General features: G+C 39.1%; 1 protein-coding gene across 1 annotated transcript; it reads left to right on the plus strand.

Moving 5' to 3' along the window:
• The first annotated feature begins 12,768 nt into the window (after window positions 1–12,768).
• Window positions 12,769–17,936, plus strand: LOC104446897 (coniferyl alcohol acyltransferase-like). The gene is made up of 2 exons (XM_010060691.3): window positions 12,769–13,206; window positions 16,791–17,936. Exons 1-2 carry the CDS (start codon window positions 12,769–12,771, stop codon window positions 17,814–17,816), a joined length of 1,464 nt encoding a protein of 487 aa, XP_010058993.2. The 3' UTR covers window positions 17,817–17,936.
• The last annotated feature ends 3,152 nt before the right edge of the window (window positions 17,937–21,088 follow it).

Here is a 21,088-nt window from a genome sequence, read left to right on the forward strand (position 1 = left end):
CCCTTGTGGCTGACGACAGCCCATCTGTGGGCTTCAACGGGCCGGCCATTTTGGCCCATTAAAGGTCCATGCCATTGGGCCTAAGACCCAAGCCTAATTAAACCCTTATTTTATTTTTAACAATTCACTTTTAATTCTTTCTTGTATAGATTCCAAATTTTCAATCTCATATGGCCATAATCTTGTAACATTTAATCTATAGGGATTAAATCTATGAGGTGCATAGCCAAGAATAAATTCTTCTTATTAATTTATCCTATGATACTAATTTAAAAACTCATGAATACAAGCATATAACACTTAGTCTTAAGAGAAAACTAATGGCTAAAGCATAAACCATAGGTAATTTCATTACCTAATCTTGGGCTTTAATACGTCTTAGGGGTCGTCTTGAATTTTCGGGATGCCACATGAAATAGTTAAACAATAACCAGTGAGACAATGTCTCAGTGAGTTCTACCACCTAAGACTCAATTAGGAAGTCAATATGCCCTAAGGGTTGCGTAAGCACAACACGGGTCAGATGGCTTACCTTGGCCTCTGTTCCTTCCTACAAGTCAGTATATATCAAATATACATGAACCACATCAATTCACAGCATCAGATCAAAGCATTGATAAAATGACCTAGTCAATTACATATCAATCAGACCATTCCCTAGTCATTTTAATCCATACTATGCAATCTCCAAGAAAATATATATCGAGTCACCGAGCCATGTGCATTCTCTAAGGTGTCGTACTAATCACTGAGTCACGTGCCTTTCGAAAGTCATGTATATAATTCACAAGTCACATGCATTCTCCAAGACAACAATCTCGGTCTTCGAGCCACGTAATACAACTTTCTTTCACACCACTTTATATAGCCTACTAAAATATTGTTGGCGCTATAGACTGACACTCAGTTATTTTCCGACCAATTGCTGAAATTGAATAATTTATTAATAAAATCCTAAAATCATAATTAATTCAATTTAGCATAAATCAACGCTCAAATAAATAAACAGACTATACCACAATAATCAACATAAAATTTTGATCGTCAACTATCCGAGCCTAATTTCCGAAAAATAAATAAATAATTAAATAATTATGAAAATTATTAAATAAATACAATAAATCCAATTTAGGCCTGTAATGCCTAATTGGAAGCCGAGACAAACCTAAAAAATTTCCGAGATTCGTTTAATAAATAATAGAGCATGTCTACTTGCTAACTACGCTAACCAATTGCCTAACATGCATCGGTAAGTCTCTAATTTAATTACTATAATATAATTTATTCACCTAATTGCACTTAATTAAATATAATCAACCCCTAAGCATCATTAGCATACTAATAAGAGATTAATGAGCAAAACTCACCTGATTAATGATCCGCTTGGATCAAAACGATGGGGATGCGATGGCAGTTGATAAACCCCAAAGCGGCGGCGCCAACGAGGGCCGAGACGGGCCCGAAATCGGCCACGCAACTTTCTGCCCTAGCTAAAAAACCGGTGCAGATTTGGCTCGTTTCTAGGGCTATTGGGCAACTCGGCTCGCATACGAGGAGGGGACGCGCGTCATCACTACTAGCGGTCCACAAATCAATCGAAGAAATGGCTTCGGCTTTGCTGGATATGACCCGCTGAAGACATTCGACCAAACAGGAATCGAAGGAGGGGCGGTGGAGAGATGCTGCCGGTTATGACCAAATGGAATGCTTCGATGGGATCCCGCATGAAGAGAAGGGAGCTGCGGCGTTTGGTGGAGAGCTGCACGGAGAGAGGAGGACGTGCGGTGCTGCTTCGGTCAACAACTGTCATACCCCAATTCTCGGGCACGCACCCATCCCTCACCTTGGTCAATTAATAGCGACATCCCAGCACACATTGCCGACCGTTTCATTTTAATACGCATGCGAAAGCAGATAAAATAATCCCCAGACAATAAAACAATGTGATAGAAAAGTAGGGCTATATTTTCCACAACTGAAAAACCACAACCACATTTTTATATAAGCAAACCTCATAGTATATATTACAATACTTTTAACAAGCCGGACCTATCACACATCGAATCCCAACTTGGGGTTTGTAAAACAGGGTAAGGTCTCAATCTTCATCTAGGTCATACTCCGGATCATTCTCGAGATCCTCCTCGGACTCCTCCTCTAGTTCCTCATCAAGGTCCTCCTCTTCGGGTTCTTCCTCCTTAGACTCCTCCTCTTTGGGCTTCTCCTCCTAGTTCTCTTCTAGGTATACTTCTTCTTGTTCAACCTCTCCTTCTGGCATGCTCTAGCTAGAGTCTACTACTGATTGCTTGGGAGAGTCGGGGTCACTCCGTTCTTAGGATCCGCAATCCCTTCTCCGAATGCTTCCTCTAAAACGAACAGAGGTACATCACCCTCTGGCATGGGACCTTCCCTCCACCCATCATGATATTCACGATACCACGACCAATACTCATGGGGCCTCAAGGCATCTTTACCCACATCAGCCCAGACGATCGACTTAGCTAAAACGTACTCTAGTCCTTCCTGGTGGGGGTGAATCGGGAAATGAGTTTATATCTCGGTGACTTCTTCGGGTATACCAAAGTGAATGGGAGGATGAGGAGGTGAATGTGCTACCATCTAGAGACCTGAACTGTTGTCCCACAACAAGGATGAGACTACATCTCAGTAAGTTCTACCCCGTAAAACCTGATTAGGAAGCCAATACACTCTAGAGGTTGGCTGAGCACAACATGAGTCAGAGGACTTACCTTGGCCTTCGTTTCTTCCTACAAGTCAGTATATATATCAAATATACGCGATTACATTACATCACTCAATCAAATTGAATCATTGACCAATCAACCTAGTCGATTACATGTCATTCAAATCATTTCCCGATCATTTTAATCCATACTATTCATTTTCCCTAACGGTATACATCTAGTCACCGAGCCACGTGCATTCTCTAAGACGACATGTCTAATCACCAAGCCCCGTGCATTCTTTAAGGCAACGTACTTAATCATCAAGCCACGGCATTCTCAAAGGTGATATACCAAATCATCGAGCCACGTGATTCTCTAAGGTGACATACTAATCACCGAGCCACGTGCTATTCACAGGTGAACGTGTATTCTCCAGGACGACACTGTAGGTCTCCGAGCCACGTATTACAACTCTCTTTCTCATTACTTTATATTAAATACACAAGTCACGTGCATTCTCTAGGACGACCTTCTTGGTCTCCGAGCCATGTAATACGACTTTCTTTCTCACCACTTTATAGATATAACCCATCAAAACATTATTGGCGCTATAGACCCACGCTCAATCATTTTCCAATAAATTTCTAAAATTGAATAAATTAGGAATAAAATCCTAAAATCATAATTAATTCAATTCAGCATGATTTAGCACTCAAATAAATAAACAGACTGCATCACAATAATCAATATAAAATTTTGGTCATCAGCTATCCTAGCCTAATTTTCAGAAAATAATAATTAATTAATTACAAAAATTATTAAATAAATGCAATAAATCCAATTTAGGCCCGTAATGCCTAATTGGAAGCCGAGACGAGCCTAGAAAATTACGGAGACTCGCTCAATAAATATTGTGACCTATTTCCTTGCTAACTACACCAACAATTTGCCTAACATACATTGATAAATCTCTAATTTAATTACTCTCATCTAATCTATCCACCTAATTGCACTTAATTAAATCTAATCAACCCCTAAGCATCATTAGCATACTAATAAGGGATTAGTGAGCAAAACTCAATTGAGTAACGCGCTGGTTGGATCAACCCAATGGGAACGGCGCGGGGGTCGCTTTTTTGCTCGAGGCAACGAACGGCGGAAGAACGGTGACGGCGCAAGCGGTCCCGGCGTGCAACGGCTGCAGCTAGTTCTACCCTAGCTTGCTGGTTTTCTCACGGCTTAAATGGAGGGCAGGAAAGGAGCTGGTCGCTGGCTACTATGGAAGGGAGAAAGAGGAAGAGGATGAGGAGGCCAAGGGCCCAATTTGGCCAAGTTTTTCCATTCAATGGTCTCCCTTGACCATTTCCAGCCATGGCCTTCCCCCTTGGCTGCAATTCAACCAACAAGGCTCTCTTCACAACCTTGGAATGGTGCATGTTGGCTAGACTAAGGGGGGCATACGAATTTGACACAATTTATCACCAATTGGACACTCGATCTACCTCAAATCAATCTCATTTGACCCTCATAATTTCAATTGGCACCTCAATGCTTCAATTGATATTTTTCCTCATCCAATTAACCATATTGCATCTCAATTTTGCGATCACAAATGATTCCTATCATTTTCTGAACAAAAATGGTCATATGCCGACTTTTTCCCAAAAAGTCTCAGGTTGCAGAAAAATCTTCTGAGACTGAGTTAACGTTCCTAGAATTTATTGTGACATGACAGTATCTTCAATTTTTGACATCGGACTCGAATTCACGGTTAATTTCCATTCTGCGCGTTTTTAGCGTGACCTAGGCTACTGTGACACCCCGAACCACCTAGGGTCGCCACAGGCACCTGACGTTACACCTAATGGAACACTAACTACATCTCTTAGAAGAAGCGTCGCAAATCATAGACACATTTTTTTTTTGAAAACGGTCCCAGCGCGACTCATTAGCAGAAGCAAAATATAATATCTCCATCTCCCCCTCCAACAACCATGATACAATTGCACACCACTAATCATCATGAGAAAAGACAAAGCCACGACACTTTATTTACATATTTTTAAGATGGGTTTCCTTGGGTCGATACATCAAAAGAAAGGCCAGGACATGAAACCACACTTGGCCTAAACCCAAAAAGAAACAGTCGACCCACTACGACTCACGTGCAAGATCCCCCATCACTAGTGTCGGCTAACCATCCCAAAAAGTTGCAGCTCCTACTTCTCACGCATGGGCCCTCACACCCATCCCGGTGCATCAGGTGGTGGTGGCAGCAACATCCCACGCATTGCTCCGTCTCGACGAACATGAACAGATATGAACTCTTGGACAACAGGGCCCCTAGCTAGGCCCACATCATACATAACTAAACAGCGCACTCGAATAAAAGTCAGTCCAGGAATGGTGGGACAGTCGATCTCCACACACTCGACCTCTACATCTGAAAGAAGGCCGTAAAATATGCCCCGCGTGACAGCAGGGAGTGGCATCCTGCTAATATGAAATGTTGGTCCCCGAAGGGGTGAGTACAACCACTCAGCAGGTAAAGGAATCCAATAACCACTCAATGCATCATACAATACAATCACAACATCATACATGTCACTCATGCATCCAAGCATACTTACCTCGAAGCCATGCATATACCATCATACATCTCCATCACATGTATCATGCCATAGGTGATCATCATCATATCATGTCATATATGCATATCATCATCATATCTTATATACATGTCATCATGCCATAGGTGATCATCATCATATCATGTCATACATGCATATCATCATGCCATAGGTGATCATCATCATATCATGTCATATATGCATATCATCATGCCATAGGTGATCGTCATCATATCGTGTCATATATGCATGATTGAATTTCCACTTTTAATTTTCAATTTGATCACCACATCACTCTTCCTCGGGATCATCAACTTCATCCCATACTTTACACTCGCACCCCATCCTGGCATCGCGAGAAAAACCTCCGGCATTCAGCCACTTAAGGCCACCGGGCATCCGGTACCCCCACATTCTGGGCATCTCGCATCCCAACTGGCATCACGAGGCATCCCCTCGGGCAAAGACCTCCGAGGCTTCTAGCACCCAACCATTCCGGGCATCCTGATACTCCCAGGGCTATCCGGCCATGTATCTCTATACATTCCAGGCATCCGGCACCCCCCATCCCGGACATCCTTATACTCCCAGGGCATTATCATCCGCCACAAACAGTTTCCTCATTTATCATTGTTCATGTTTATCAATTTAGGTCTCAACTTAACATGGCACATGATGTAATGGCAAACAAAATCACTTTCATCCTTTGATCTATACATGCATCATCAGTCATCATCATACATGCAGCAAGACGCAATCATTCATAAAAATCAGGTTTATGGAATTTGTACCATTCAAATAGTCCATTTATCATGCCTTTTTGGAATTTATTTAAATTCCAGCTTACACCATTTTGAAAATATTTAAATTAAATATCCATATGATTCCCAAAAATCATGAGATTAAGGTATATGATAAACAAGACAGTAAGATAGTGATTTCATGGAAAACACATGGCCAATAAAGTTCCACACAAAAGATATCATCCACACAATCACAGCATGCAATTTCGGATAAAAACAGAATGTGCAATTTTTGAAATAATTCGATTAAAATACCCAAACGACCGTTGAAAATTATGAAATTTTACCAGGTTATAGTTAAGACACTAAAGTAGATTTTCATGAAAACTTCTAGACCAGATTCGTTTTAGATAATTTTCTATAGTTGTTCGAAGCTTCTGGTCCTTATACCGAAACGTCCAGTGTAGTCATCTCTGAAATACCGAGTTTTTACCCACTTATTCTTCTTCGTTTCCTCTGAAATTTGGATATGTTTTACTTCAAGAGGTCCCCTACAAATTTCATAGGAATCTAAGTCAAATTCCAAAGAACAGTCTCCATATGGGTCCATGAAGTCTCGGGTGTCCAGTACCGCGTCTCCAGATTTACTGTCTTCAAGAGTAGGTCGATTCACTAGGCTATACTTGTTCATTTTACTTCAAATTTGATTATGTTAGTCTTTAAGATGTTCTCTATAAGTTTCATGAAGAAGTAGAAGAGAGATTCTTGATAAAAATCAACATGCAACCACAAATATACCACAAGGTCAGCAAAACAGTTCCAGATCTAGTGTCTCCGTAGGATGAGAGTTTGACCCCTAAATCTCCATCATTTTGCACCAAATTTTATTATGTTGTAGTTTAAGATGTCGGCTACAACTTTCATGAAGAAATCAAAGTCAAAATCGAACTCAAAACATGTATGCAAGCTCTCACAAAATTCTGACTCAGGCGGTTCATGCGAAAACAGCAACATCACTCAAGAACAAGTCATTCTAGCTTCGGTTTCTCCCTCCTATTCGCCCAAAATTCGACATTTCTACAAACATACATGCAACACACACATGCAAGAGTAGCAAGAGGACCCTAACTTGCCTCTAGACCGAGGAGAACGACGGCACACAGTGGACAAACGGGCGGCGTGCGGCGGCGACGGGCGACTCCTCCCCCCTCTCGGCTTCTCTTCTCTCGGCCTCACTCTCTCTCTCTCTCACTTGGCCGAACAACACAACCGGCCACCCTCTCTCTCTCCTCTTCCTTTTATTTCCCCAATTCCTCATCATTTGCAATCATTAGATTGCCTCTTCCAATGGCCAATGCATGCAAGTCCTCCTTGCCACTTGACAAGGCCCATGCAATGGGCTTTGGGCTTGGGCTTGGAGGCATTTGGGCCAGCAATGGGCCGGCCACTCCTCCCCCTTTCATGGTCGACGGCAGCCCACTTGTGGGCTTTAATGGGCCGGCCAACTTGGCCCATTAAAGGTCCACTCTTGGGCCTAAGGCCCAACCTAAATAAAGAATCAAATTTTACCCATTTCTTATTCTTTCTTTTAGGAATTTAATTACTAAATTCCACATAGCCAAAAATCTTGAAACATTTTATTTATGAGAACTTAGTCTATAAAATGCATAGCCAAGCATAGATTATTCTCATTAATTTATCCTATAGTCCAAATTTCAAAAATTCATGAACACAAGCATATCACTTAGCCTTAAGAGAATACTAATGGCTAAAGCATAACCCATAGGTAATTTCATTACCTAGTTATGGGCTTTAATACACCTTAGAGCTTGTCTTGAATTTTTGGGATGCCACAGCTACCGGGTAGTTTTTAGAAATTTTTAGTGCAAATGACCTGTGGTCGATTTTCTTCGAGCCACAATGAACCCATTCGACTCATTGGTAATCTTCAGTTGTCATGAAAATCTTGAGGATTTAAATATGGACACAAGTACCAAAACAACAAAAGAATTAGTCTAGGGTCGGTCGACGAGAATTTTCCAATTTAGTGGTGTCATCCACGATTAGCCACACATCTCAGTCAAATCGACCTTTCTCTAATCTCAAATCGATTTTATACTATGCCGTAATGGCCTCTAAAGATGAGCACGATCGAAAGGTCGATTCCTAGTCGAATTCTCAAATCTATTTCCTTAAAATTCCTTAATAGCTTCCCTGAATAGTCTAGTTATGTCGAGAGTGATTAGCTCTAAGAACAACCCTATAGGTGCATCAATGAAATGCCTGATTTATTCAATAGAAAACATGATTGAAAATATGGGATGTCACAACAACATGAAGTCCAAGTGATGCTGGCGTGGAGAGAAGGGGCAAAAGGCTGTTGATGGGGATGAGGGACAGTGGTTCTCGTTCGGGAGCAGCCCACGTGCGGCAAAAATGAATAAAATGAGAGATGAGCAAGAGGAAGCAAAGTAGAAAACGGTAGAGGGAGCTTGTCCATGCAGCCGAGAGAGAGAGAGGGAGAGAGAGAGAGAGCGAGAGGTATTTAATTATTGGATAAGTGAAGGCTTGGTCAAAAAGAAAAAGTGAGGTTGACTTCTGCAAAGGGACCATTGGTGGGGGCAACAATGAGAGAGAGAGAGAGAGAGAGAGAGAGAGAGAGAGAGAGAAAAAAGAAAGAGAGAAACATGCGGCTAAGAGGGAGGGGATGTCTGCGTGCGTGGGGGGGAAAGAAAAATGTGGAAAGAGAAGTAAAAAGAAGAAATAATATGCGGCCAAGGGCGGCCAAGGGAGGGTTTACGTGAAGGGGCAAAAGACCAAGGGAAGAAGGAAGAAAAAGATTAAAACAAAATTATAGTCTTAATTAACTTCAAAACACCTTGCCAATTGGTCATCCTAGGGCCAATTTCTTCGCCAAATGTGCAATTTAAAGTCTAAACAAAGACCAAGATAAGATAGTCCCTTTATTCCACGAATTTCCTTCAAATCCGAATTTCATTTCGTTTTTGTCGAAATTCGATTTTTCAAACAAACTTCTCCAATTGGGATCTGATTTGATGCGGAAAAGCCCACGAAATTCCCTATCACCAATTTGCTTACACCAGATGCCAAAAATCCCTTCAAATTGGCCAATCCGAATTTCCGTACGTTTTTCGATTTGTCCAAAATGATTTTCCATAAAAATCCCGAAATTTGTCGAAATTTCCTCAAAAGGTGAGCCAACATTCCTAGAATGACTCGTGACATGACAGGACCTTTAATTTTTGAAATCAAATTCAAATTCGCGGTTAAATTCAATCAGACACGCTTTTAGTGTGACCTTGCATACTGGGTAGCTTTTAGGAATTTTTGGTACAATTGACCTGTGATCAATTTTCTTTGAGCAACACATACCTCTTCGACATATTGACGACTCTTGGTGGTTGTGAAAATCTCGAGATTTCAAATACACACACAGGGTACCTAAAACGACAGAAAATCGGTTTAGTGCCGATCGACGAGAATTTTGCAATCAGGTGGAATCACCCACACTTTGATCACCATCTCAATCAAATTGACCTATTCCCAGTCTCTGATTGATTTTTAATTATGCCATAATGACTTTTGTAGATTAGCACGGTTGAACGGTCAATTCCTAGTCGAATTCTCAAGTATATTGCATTAAAATCTATTAACGGCTTTATTTGACAGGTTAGTTATCTCATGAATGGTCATCTTAGAGAAAAACACTATAGTTGCATTGATGAAAGGCCTGACTTAGCCAATCGAAATCAAAACCTAAAAATCAGGATGTTACAAAGTCCATCCCGACGTGCGCGTTCATCTTTTTCCATGCTTAGCTAAACGTGTTCTTGCTTTCTTCTAGAATGCTATTGTTTCACCTAGTCTTCCCAAAATTTCCGATTCAAAGCTAAGCAAATATTCCCTCTGGACCTTGCTTTCTTCTTGCCTGTCACATGCTTCTTTGCTCTTCTTTCTTGTTGCTCCACATGCGCACTCACCATTTTCTATCTTCCTCTATCGCGTGTTTCCCTGTCCGTTCATTCGTTCACCTCCTTAAGGAAAACGCCTCTTCTTTTGATACCTACTCAACCTACGGTTCTCATAATGCCCAAGCGCAAATATGCTCTTGCGTGTCACTAATTACGCCCTTTATTTCCTCATGTCTCCTTTTAGCTATTCTTTGACCACCAAATTCAGAAATTCAAGCTTGCTTATGCTGACTGGAGCTTCTTAAATTGTATGTCTAAATGATTTATTTAAAATGCCAAACTTGCAATCTGTATAGGCTGGGGAGAGTTCGTGCTAGGCGACAATACCATCTCTTTAAGCTCCATTTGTTTCCTAGAAAATATAATTCTTGGAAAATATCTTACTCATTTTTCTAGTAATTGGTTCGCTTAGAAAAATGAGTCAATAGAAAATGCTTTCCAAGTAAAGGAAAAATATTTTCCTATCGAAATTTAAATTAAGGAAAATAATTTTCTCTTTGAAAATTCGAAAAACATATTATAAAATATGACTAGGTAACAAAACTTGAATCCGAAACTACGCGAACCACTCTGGATAAAACCCATCGAGAGCGTCGGACCACACGGTCTTCAGCTCGAAGCTCGTACGTTGGTTGTTGAAGTTTTGAATTCACAGTCCCAATCGACACGTTAAGCATGTGAGACCAGCTTCTGTCCTTCTTCGTTTTTTGTTTTTTGTTTTTTTTTTTTTTGTAGGGAATGGACATGACGAATTGGGCGCTTGACTCTTCACATGCTTTTTTAAATTTCTTTGTTTATTCCAACAAGAAATCTTCCATTCCAATAAGACAATCTCGACACAATTTTTATGCTTGACATGAATCCCGTGGTTTACTTTTAAACCTTTTAATCATTATTGGTTGTTTTCAACGACTGAAACTGTTAAATTATGTCTCAAGTTTGAGCGTTTATAAAATACAATTCGCTGATTTTTTTAAAGCTAAAGCTGCACAAATGAAGAAATAATTTTTAAAAAAAAAAGATTTCTCTTTGAAGTGAAGCTGCCGTAGACGCCCCCCTCCACGAAGAAGAATCAAAGTTGATGGGGCCCAAGGTCTGACCTTGGGCACACATTGACGCTGATTTCTTGTTCTGCGATGCAAACAGAAGAAGAAACAAAAAGGCTGCCGAGACTCTCTGCACGTGAAAGACAAATCATGGTGGGCCAAGGTCAAACTTTTGACTCTTCACATGCTTTTTTTAATTTTCTTTGTTTATTCCAACAAGAAATCTTCCATTTCAATAAGACAATCTTGACATGATTTTTATGCTTGTCATGAATCACGTGGTTTACTTTTAAACCTTTTAATCAAAATTGGTCGTTTTCAATAATTGAAACTGTTAAATTATATCTCAAGTTTGAGTATTAACAAAATGCGATTCGCTGGACTCCTTAAAGCTAAAGTTGCACAAAGAATGAAATAATTTAAAAAAAAAAAGGAATTTTTTTCTTTAAAGTGAAGCTGCCGAAGATGTCCCCCTCCACGAAGAAGTGCTGCACATGAAGAATCAAAGTTGGTGGGGCCCAAGGTCAAAGGTTTGACCTTGGGCACACATTGACGCTAATTTCTTGTTCGGCGATGCAAACAAAAGAAGAAGAAAAAGGCTGCCGAGACTCTGTGCACATGAAAGACAAATCATGGTGGGCCCACGTCAAACTTTTGACTCTTCACATGCTTTTTTCAATTTCTTTGTTTATTCCAACAAGAAATCTTCTTTCTCATGAACCACGTGATTTACTTTTAAACGTTTTGATCAACATTGGTCGTCTTCAACAACTGAAACTGTCTACAACCCTCGACAAATGTGGTGGACTATTAAATTGGGTCCCTTATTTCTATGTGCTAGGACCTACCTACTTTACCTCTCTCGTGGGTATAATATCTTTTTCGAGCCACATACGCTAGTGTACCCACTGCTTATTTAACATCTAAAGGATGCTGAGATTTGCATGAAGTCTCGGACGAAGCAGTTTCAAATTGTACTTAGGGCCAAACCACTCTCTTTCTATAAAGTTGGCTTGTTGGGTCATATTTTTAACAATTTCAATTATTAATAAAAAAAGATTACGTTGAATACTTTGATATAATAATTTAATCAATTGTGACCGCAAATTGGTTTTATAAGTCCCTAGCAACCAGGAGGACTTGTGGAGGAATTTAAATATAAATCTTATAAATCGGTCGTGATTTACTTTTAAACGTTTTGATCAACATTGGTCGTCTTCAACAACTGAAACTGTCTACAACCCTCGAAAAATGTGGTGGACTACTAAATTGGGTCCCTTATTTCTATGTGCTAGGACCTACCTACTTTACCTCTCTCGTGGGTATAATATCTTTTTCGAGCCACATACGCTAGTGTACCCACTGCTTATTTAACATCTAAAGGATGCTGAGATTTGCATGAAGTCTCGGACGAAGCAGTTTCAAATTGTACTTAGGGCCAAACCACTCTCTTTCTATAAAGTTGGCTTGTTGGGTCATATTTTTAACAATTTCAATTATTAATAAAAAAAGATTACGTTGAATACTTTGATATAATAATTTAATCAATTGTGACCGCAAATTGATTTTATAAGTCCCTAGCAACCGGGAGGACTTGTGGAGGAATTTAAATATAAATCTTATAAATCGGTCCCTCCTCCTCCTCCCAAACTTGCACCAGAGTACATAAAATGGATGCAGATGGAGGTACAAGCAGAGAGTTCGTGGTGAAGTTAGGCAAGAGAGAAGTGGTGGTGGCACCACTACCTATGCAAGGGCATTGGCTGCCCCTCTCCAACCTCGACTTGCTCTTGCCTCCGCTCGATGTAGGCGTCTTCTTCTGCTACGCCAATCCAACCACCACCGCGTCACAAAGGCTGGAATATGGGCCTGTCATTGGTGTTCTGAAAGCCGCCTTGGCCCAAGCTCTAGTCTCCTACTATGCTCTCGCTGGAGAGGTGGTGCAGAACTCAGCCGGTGAGCCAGAGCTCCTGTGCAACAATCAAGGGGTCGACTTCATCGAAGCTTTCGCAGACGTGGAACTCCGCCATCTCAACCTATATAATCCGGATAACACCGTTGAAGGGAAACTGGTGCCCACAAAGAAGCGAGGTGTGCTTGCTGTTCAGGTATTGATATTTGATACAGCCTTGCTATATATCGTTTATCCATCTCAAGAGATCATATCACCGTATATGCACCCGCACCCATTTTCATCTTCATTTCACCTAAATCTATAGTATTTTGCTTATATCTTTTATTTATGCATTGAAGAAATCGTACTTTTTGTATATTGTCATATGATCTCTTTTGTACAAACTACATATAAAGATATTACAAGAGTCCTAAATTAGGGATGATTGAGGATGCTTAAGGTAAGCAGAGAAAATACGGGAACAATATCAACAATATCTTAAATTAGATACAAGAGATAATATTGTTGACTAGGAACGTTATCATGCATAACCAGCGTCAAACGAAATAGTGTATCTTCTGCCTCTAGTCTATTAGTCAAATTTTCCATCTTTACTTAGAACAGTTCACAAAATTGATTTATTCATCGATATTGAAGTTTTGTCAATAGGTGTTGAATATAAACTAATTGTTTACATTACTTGGTGTGCGATTTGGATACCCTTTACCATTGTTCAAAAAGAAGAATAATGCTTGGACTTCGATCACACCTAACAGCATAATCTATGATTAAGACTTTGTTTGTTTCACGGAAAATATTTTCCAGCATTTAGTTCTTTTAAGAAAACGAGTCAACGGAAAACTATGCTTATATCCGACCAAAAAAAAAATCAAACAATAAATTCAGGGAAATGATTTCCTCTTTGAAAGATCAGAAAACATTTTTCAAAATATGATTTGGTATTGGTGTCGGTCTTCGGCAAAGAAGCTTTAGTTCTTGTTTATGAAACGTTCATTCTTATAAAAATATTAAAAAATTTGAATTTTGATTTTTTTTTTTTTTTTTTTTGCTTCATTTTGGCCAATTGTGGGCCATGGCAACAATCATTGATTGGCCATAAGCTAGCTTGAGCTTCACCAAAGGTCAACAAGACTCGAGCTTAAGCTCGCTGAATTCTGGCAAGCTCAAGTCTTGAGCTTGCTAGACTTTGGCGAGTTCATGCCTCAATGACCTCTAACAAGTCTCTAGCTTGTCGAAATCTAGTAAGCTTGAGCCTTGTTGATCGTTGCCATGGCTAATGACTAGCTGAGGAAGAAGGGAAAACATAATAAAGAAAGAAAATAAATAAATTTGAAATATTATTTAAAATATTTAATTTATTAGTAATTTTCCTTAGAAAAATCAAATTAGATTTTATATACCAAATGGTGAATAATATTTTCCAGTTCATTTTTAGGTTTTAACTCTACATCATAAAATGTTATCATTTTCTTGGAAAATGACTTTTTGGAAAAGATTTTCTAGAAATATTATATTTTATGTGAAACAAATAGAGCACAAATACATCAATGATTTCTCATACAAAACATAACAATGTAGAAACATTTAATGTTAAGGTTCTATTTGTTTCGTGGAAAATATTTTCTATGAAACATTTTCCTCATTTTCCATCATTTGGTTTGCTTAGGAAAATGAGCCAATGGTAAATGTTTTCCTAGTCAACAAAAAACCTATACTAAAATTCAGGAAAATGATTTCCTCCTTAAAAGGTTGGAAAACATTTTCCAAAATATGACTATGTATCGGCATAGGTCTTTGGCACTTGGAATCGAGTCCTTGGTTAATGAAACGTTTGCTCTTATAAAAAAATGAATTTTTAATTAATTATTATCATTTTTTATTCTTTTTATTATTTTCTTTTCTTTTCGCTTCTTACTCAATCACCACGACAACAGCCCATCACAGGCGACCCAAGGCTCAAGCTTGCTGGAATTTGGAGAGCATGAGCCTAGCCAATTGCCGCTATGGCCATTGATTGGTCAAGGAAGAGGAAAAATAAAATAAAAAAATAGAAAAAATAAATGAAAATATATCAATGTTCTCTAGGAAAATCAAATTCCATATCAAATTGTGAAAAATATCTTCTAATTCATTTTCATATTTTTAGTTAAGCACTAGAAAATATTGTCATTTCCTTAAAAGTGATTTCTTGGAATATATTTTTCAGAAATATTATATTTTTCCCGAAACAAATTGAGCCTAAATATTGAAAGGAAAAAAGAATCTCACACTTTGCACGAGTTTCTCTCGTTTACTTGTGTGATCATTGAGATTATACATTGGCTCATTGAGTCCATAGAGAATAGCGAGATAATAATAGCATGATAGATGAGTGATAATAATATATCGGAGGAGGAGGATATCATTTTTTTTTAATGGACGGAATTGAATGAGTGGAAAAATCTTGCGAAGGTGGACGTTAGAAGCAATCATTAATTTATTGAGACCATAATGGCATGGCGTGGGTTCCCAGTGCCCTTGAGCACAAAAGAATTCAAATATATGTGGCAGAGATGGGATCTCTCTTTTACCCTTGACTTCATGGGAAACATGTTAAGGTCTTATTAGATGACCGGTCAATACTTGATTATTTTTATTCTTTTATTTCTCAAAAAAAAAATTCATTTGATAACATTAGCTAATTTTTCTATTCACGAGAAAAAATCGGTGACCATGGAATAGATTTGGAACATAAATATGAAATTGAAAAAAATTACATTTTTGTTTTCGGGAACAAATTTATAAAACCAAATCATTTTTTTTTCTGTTCTTCTTCTTCCTCCTCTAACTAGTTGTAGGGCTCGGCAATGGCGGCGACTAGCTAATGATCAATCGGAGATGAGGCCTAGTGACCTCGCTAGCCCTCAGCAAGGTTGGCCTTTCCTTGATTGGGTGAGGTCGAGCCTTGCTAGTAGCTAGGTGATGCCGACCTTCCCAGGGGCTAACGAGGTTGCTAGCTCTTGTCTTTGGTTGGTTACTAACCATCTTCGAGGCCCACCAATTAGCTAGAGGAGAAAGAAGAAAAAAGGAAAAAAAAAAGAAAAATCTAAAAATAATTATTAAAAAATTGAAAGAAATTTTACTTCATAAAAAATTTGAGGATCATATACTTAGAAACTTGTTTTTTTTTTTTTTTTTGGGTAAAAGTAAGGCATGTATTAACTTTAACCCAAAACGGAACTATACATAGGGGGACCCGACACCAACATAAGGACTTTCACTTTTGGTGACATTAGGAAATGTCAATAGGAGTACAAGGGTGTCATGGTAACCCAAATGAAAAGAGGGGGCTAATACTTAGAAATTTGTTCAGGGAGCATAATAATAATAAAAAAAAACTATTTTCAAGTACAAATTGTTTCTGGAAATAGAATGGTTACCAAATACATACTAAGACTCTTAAATAATCTCTCCTCTCTTTGGTAAGTCTCGTATGAAGTAATTGGATAATGGATATCACCATTTTCGTAGTCTCTATGATAAAGACCAAGTTCGTTTCCACTGTTACTCATGCGTATCCATGTTCGGACATATATAATTATTTATTGAAATAATATTGTTCTATGTGGTCAATATGTCATTTGATAACTTCTTGGCGTAAGCTACCAAAGGTATGTCTAGAGCATGTAGAAGTAATCTTAAATCTCACCAAGGCATAAGTTTTTTGATACAGTTTCCACATTAGGATTGTAACTATTCATTGAGACATAAGTTCTTCATTTGATGGAAAACTTTTAGGCAACGGAGCTAAAGTGTGGAGGAATAGTGGTGGCTTGTACGTTTGACCATCGAATAGCTGACGCCTACTCGATCAATATGTTCATGGTGTTTTGGGCAGAAACGGCTCGCTCCGCTACACCCATTTCCCTCCCTCCTTCCTTCCGTCGTTCTCTTCTCAACCCAAGGCATCCGCTCTACTTTGACCCCTCTCTAGACCGCATGTACATCCCGGTCTCCGCATTGCCCCCACCTCCCAAACACAAGCTGCAAGTGGATGAGCAATGCGAGACAGTGACATTAAGGGATGACGACCACCTGTTAAGCCGCCTGTACTATGTGACCGCTGCCAAGCTAAGTGAGTTGCAGCAGAGTGCCTGCTCCAATGGAAGCAAAAGGACTAAGTTGGAATCGTTCAGCGCTTTCCTTTGGAGGATGGTGGCTGAATCCTCCTCGGTTGCTAATAATGATGACAACAAGACAATGTCAAGGATGGGGATTGTGGTGGACGGTAGGTGTAGGTTGATGAGTCAGGGCGAGGACGACAAGCCCACACCCATGTCATCCTACTTTGGGAACGTGTTGTCGGTGCCATTTGGAGAGAAGAGGGCGAGGGAGGTGGTGGAGAAGCCGCTGAGTTGGGTGGCAGATGTGGTGCACGAGTTTGTGGAGAGGGCGGCAAAGAAGGAACACTTTCTAGACCTGATAGATTGGGTGGAAGGACACCGGCCAGTGCCAGCATCAGCAAGGATATTCTGCAAGCCTGGCAATGAGGAGGAAGAGGAAGGGTCGACAGCGCTCGTGGTGTCATCCGGACAGAGGTTCCCGGTGACCGAGATGGACTTCGGGTGGGGGAAGCCAGTGCTGGGGTCCTACCACTTCCCATGGGGAGGCAAATCCGGGTACGTTATGCCCATGCCCAGCCCACTCTCCAACGGGGATTGGGTGGTCTACCTTCACCTCTCCAGGTCTCAGGTGGCCTTCATTGAGTCCCACGCTCCCACCATCTTCAGGCCGTTGACCCCTCACTATCTTAACCTCCTTTGATGCTTCTTGTTCTTCTTCTATGAGTATCGTTAACGTGCCTCATCAGCACTGTCCATTGTTGTTGTTTGTCCTATTGAATTAAAACCTTATGTTCCTCGTGTGTTTTCTTCCCGTCCATTCGGTCCCTATGATTTAATCAATCCAAGGCATACGTCTTCTTTTTAATTGCAAGGTGTCTGGCTTGCTCAGTCTTTCAATGTCATAAGCAATTGACGAATGCGGACATTTCGAATCACTCATTACATGTGAATGTGACATAAACGTTGTGTACGAGGGAGTAACTTTTCCTTGCACCACAAGATAATTACAACCAAATATACAAATTATATAATTTGTGTATCATATAGAATTTTGATTGATAGTTACATTGAACATTTTTATATATTTTAGGGACCATATCGAATAAGTACCAAAAGTTCATGGACCATCAATTGAAAATTAACATGTCATTTACATATAAAGAGAGATACACAATATCACAATCATCATATTTGCAAAAATAAATACAATGGTCAACCTCACAATGAGCAAATTCGTTTTCTTCCATAAAACCATCAATTAAATACCATTGCTGTGAAGCTTGTTTCAAGCTATACAAGTTTTTCTTTAAGCAACATACCATGTTCTCATTATCTCCGACTTCAAAACCATTAGATTACGCCATATAAGTCTACATCTAGGTCACCATGTAAAAACGTTGTTTTTATGTCTAACCGCTTATGATGTAGATCCTCCACTACAACTATACTCAGTAGAACTCCGATTGATGTCATTTTAACTATTGGTGAAAATATCTTTGTGTAGTCAATCCATTCTTTTTAGAAAAACTTTTGACCACATGTCTCGCCTTGTATCTGATACCATCACTTGCTTCATTTTTAATCCTATACACTCACTTGTTTAATATTAATTGTTTAATAAGGCCTTTTTTACTTTTAGGCAACTTGGTCAACTCCCAAGTTTTGTTCTGAAGTAACGAACCCACCTTGTCTTTCATAGCATGCTCCCACTGCATGTGTGATGCCTTTTGTTTTGTTTTTTTTTTTTTTTTTTTTTTGCCTCATCAAAAGTCTCACACTCTCCTGAATCTATATATAAGACATGGCTCGTAATAATATTTGCTAGTGGATCAATATTACCTTCGACTTTCTCACACGTGCAGACTTCCTCAAGACAAGTTCTTCAAGGTTGTTAGTTTACTCCAAGTCACTGTGTTCCTCTTAATTTACCTCCTTATTGATAATAGGCTCATATTTAACCTCTCCCTCAAGTGCACTCTAATTTTCTAGAATCATCTTCACGTACATTATGTCCAGCTCAAGATATTCTAGTTCTACTGCCTTCTCATGCTCTCTTTAACAATCCTTGTACGTTTTTTTTTTCATGGAATACCACATTCTGTCAGCGGATGACTTTGTTATTCTCGTAATCCCTAAGCCTATATCCATACTCATCATCACCATATCTAATAAAGACGTACTTCTAGGACTTATCATCAAACTTCTTCCTATCTTATGTATTAATCAGATCGTATGCAATGCAACAAGATACTAGTAGATATGAATAATTCACTTTTTTACTTGACCACTGCACTTGCAATATTTCTCCAACCAACGCACTAGATGGACTCCGGTTGATAATGTAAACAGCCGCATTAACTGTAATAGCTTATAAGTGTTGGAGAAAACTTCCTTGTGTGTTTTGAAGCTGACAAAACATTTCCATCAATCTAGTCTGAAGACTTGCAAACTCTTTAGTCAAAGTCTGAAGATCGCCAAACCGCTAGACTCAAGATTCAAAGTCTATCATTATTGACAATTTCTAGACCGTCGAAGAAGACTTATCCAAAACTGATTATCTTGTTAAGGATTTGATTCTACCGACTGAAAAAGATCTCTCGACTGGAGATAACATCTTGAAATCTGTTATTCGTTTTAATTTCAATTTGGGTAATTTAGATCCGTTGATTGACAAAGCATACTTGGAAGGTTCTATTTATGGAAACCTAGATCCCGATTGTATGAGCAAGCAGGATTGGTGGGCTATCGTCATATTCCTTAAATAACTCGAAATCTTCCTAATTGATTCTGTCCAACGGGTAGATTGGAAGAACTCCTTTGGTAAGTGCCAATGGATATGAAGGCATGGAGGAGTATATAAGGAAGTCGTTCTAGTTATTTGAGTGTGTGCGTGATAGAAGAATTCTAAAGTCTGAAGCTTCTTGTTCTTTGTCAAATTCAATTGTTGAGCGAAAACTTGTACTCAAAAGAGCGTTTATATTTTTGTGAGACCTTGAGGAAGTGTAACAGAGTCTCTATACTGTGGAATCAAGGAAGTGCTATACTGTAACAACTCTTTTGATTCTTAGTGAAATCCAGCCGATGGGCTATCAGTGCGGAAGAATGGATGTTTGCTTGGATCAAGCCGAACCATTATAAACCCTGTGTTCTTATTCTCTTTTCTAAGCTCTTTACTTTGATCGCAACAATATTTGTTTGTTAGAGTCTAATGTTCTTTTCATAATCTATTACTAAACCGAGTTGGTTTAAAAGTAAAATTATAATCTTTACATTGCAAAATTTGTTTTCGCACCTATTCACCCCCTCTAGGTGCTCATACTAGCTTTCACAATTGGTATCAGAGCTCGTGTACTCACTTAAATTGAAGTGTTTTTACTTCAGATTTAACGATCCATGGCTAGTATGTTGGCTCTAGGTTTGGTTGAAAGGTAGAGCAATACCATACCACCTTATTTTGATGGAAAGGAATACAACATATGGAAAAACAAGATGAATGCATTCCTAAGATCAAAGGTGAAAGTGCTAGTATGAACACCTAGAGGGGAGGTGAATAGGTGTAAAAACATATTCTGCAAAATGCAGTGAAAACTTTTACTTTTAACCTGAGTTTGAATAACAACAGACTTTCTAAATAACAACAGACTTTTGAAACTGAGTCTAAAGAGCATTGGACTTTGAGCGAGATCAGACTTTAACAGTTAAATAAAATTACGAACGAAATAAAGAGATTCAAGGAAGATAATAAGAACACGAGGTTTATAGTGGTTCGGCTTAATTCAAGCTTACGTCCACTCTCCTACGCTAATAGCCTTCTTGGCTGGATTCCACTATGCAATCAACAAGAGGTTACAACTTTGAGTGCAGGCACTTAGTAATAGATTACACTATCTCACTAAGTCACTCTTTTGGTATTTTTCTTACGATCACAAACGTTTAAGCTCACAAGAGACAAGTGTTTGATCGGAGGTTGCT

The sequence above is a fragment of the Eucalyptus grandis genome, chromosome 5 (genome assembly GCF_016545825.1).
Source record: "Eucalyptus grandis isolate ANBG69807.140 chromosome 5, ASM1654582v1, whole genome shotgun sequence".
In the NCBI taxonomy this organism is placed as follows: domain Eukaryota; kingdom Viridiplantae; phylum Streptophyta; class Magnoliopsida; order Myrtales; family Myrtaceae; genus Eucalyptus; species Eucalyptus grandis.

Bases quoted from the DNA above. Each gene is read 5' to 3' on its own strand.
- LOC104446897 (XM_010060691.3), top strand. From the start codon at position 12,769: ATGGATGCAGATGGAGGTACAAGCAGAGAGTTCGTGGTGAAGTTAGGC. The intron at 13,207-16,790 runs GTATTGATATTT...GAAAACTTTTAG, and splicing joins GAGGTGTGCTTGCTGTTCAG to GCAACGGAGCTAAAGTGTGG.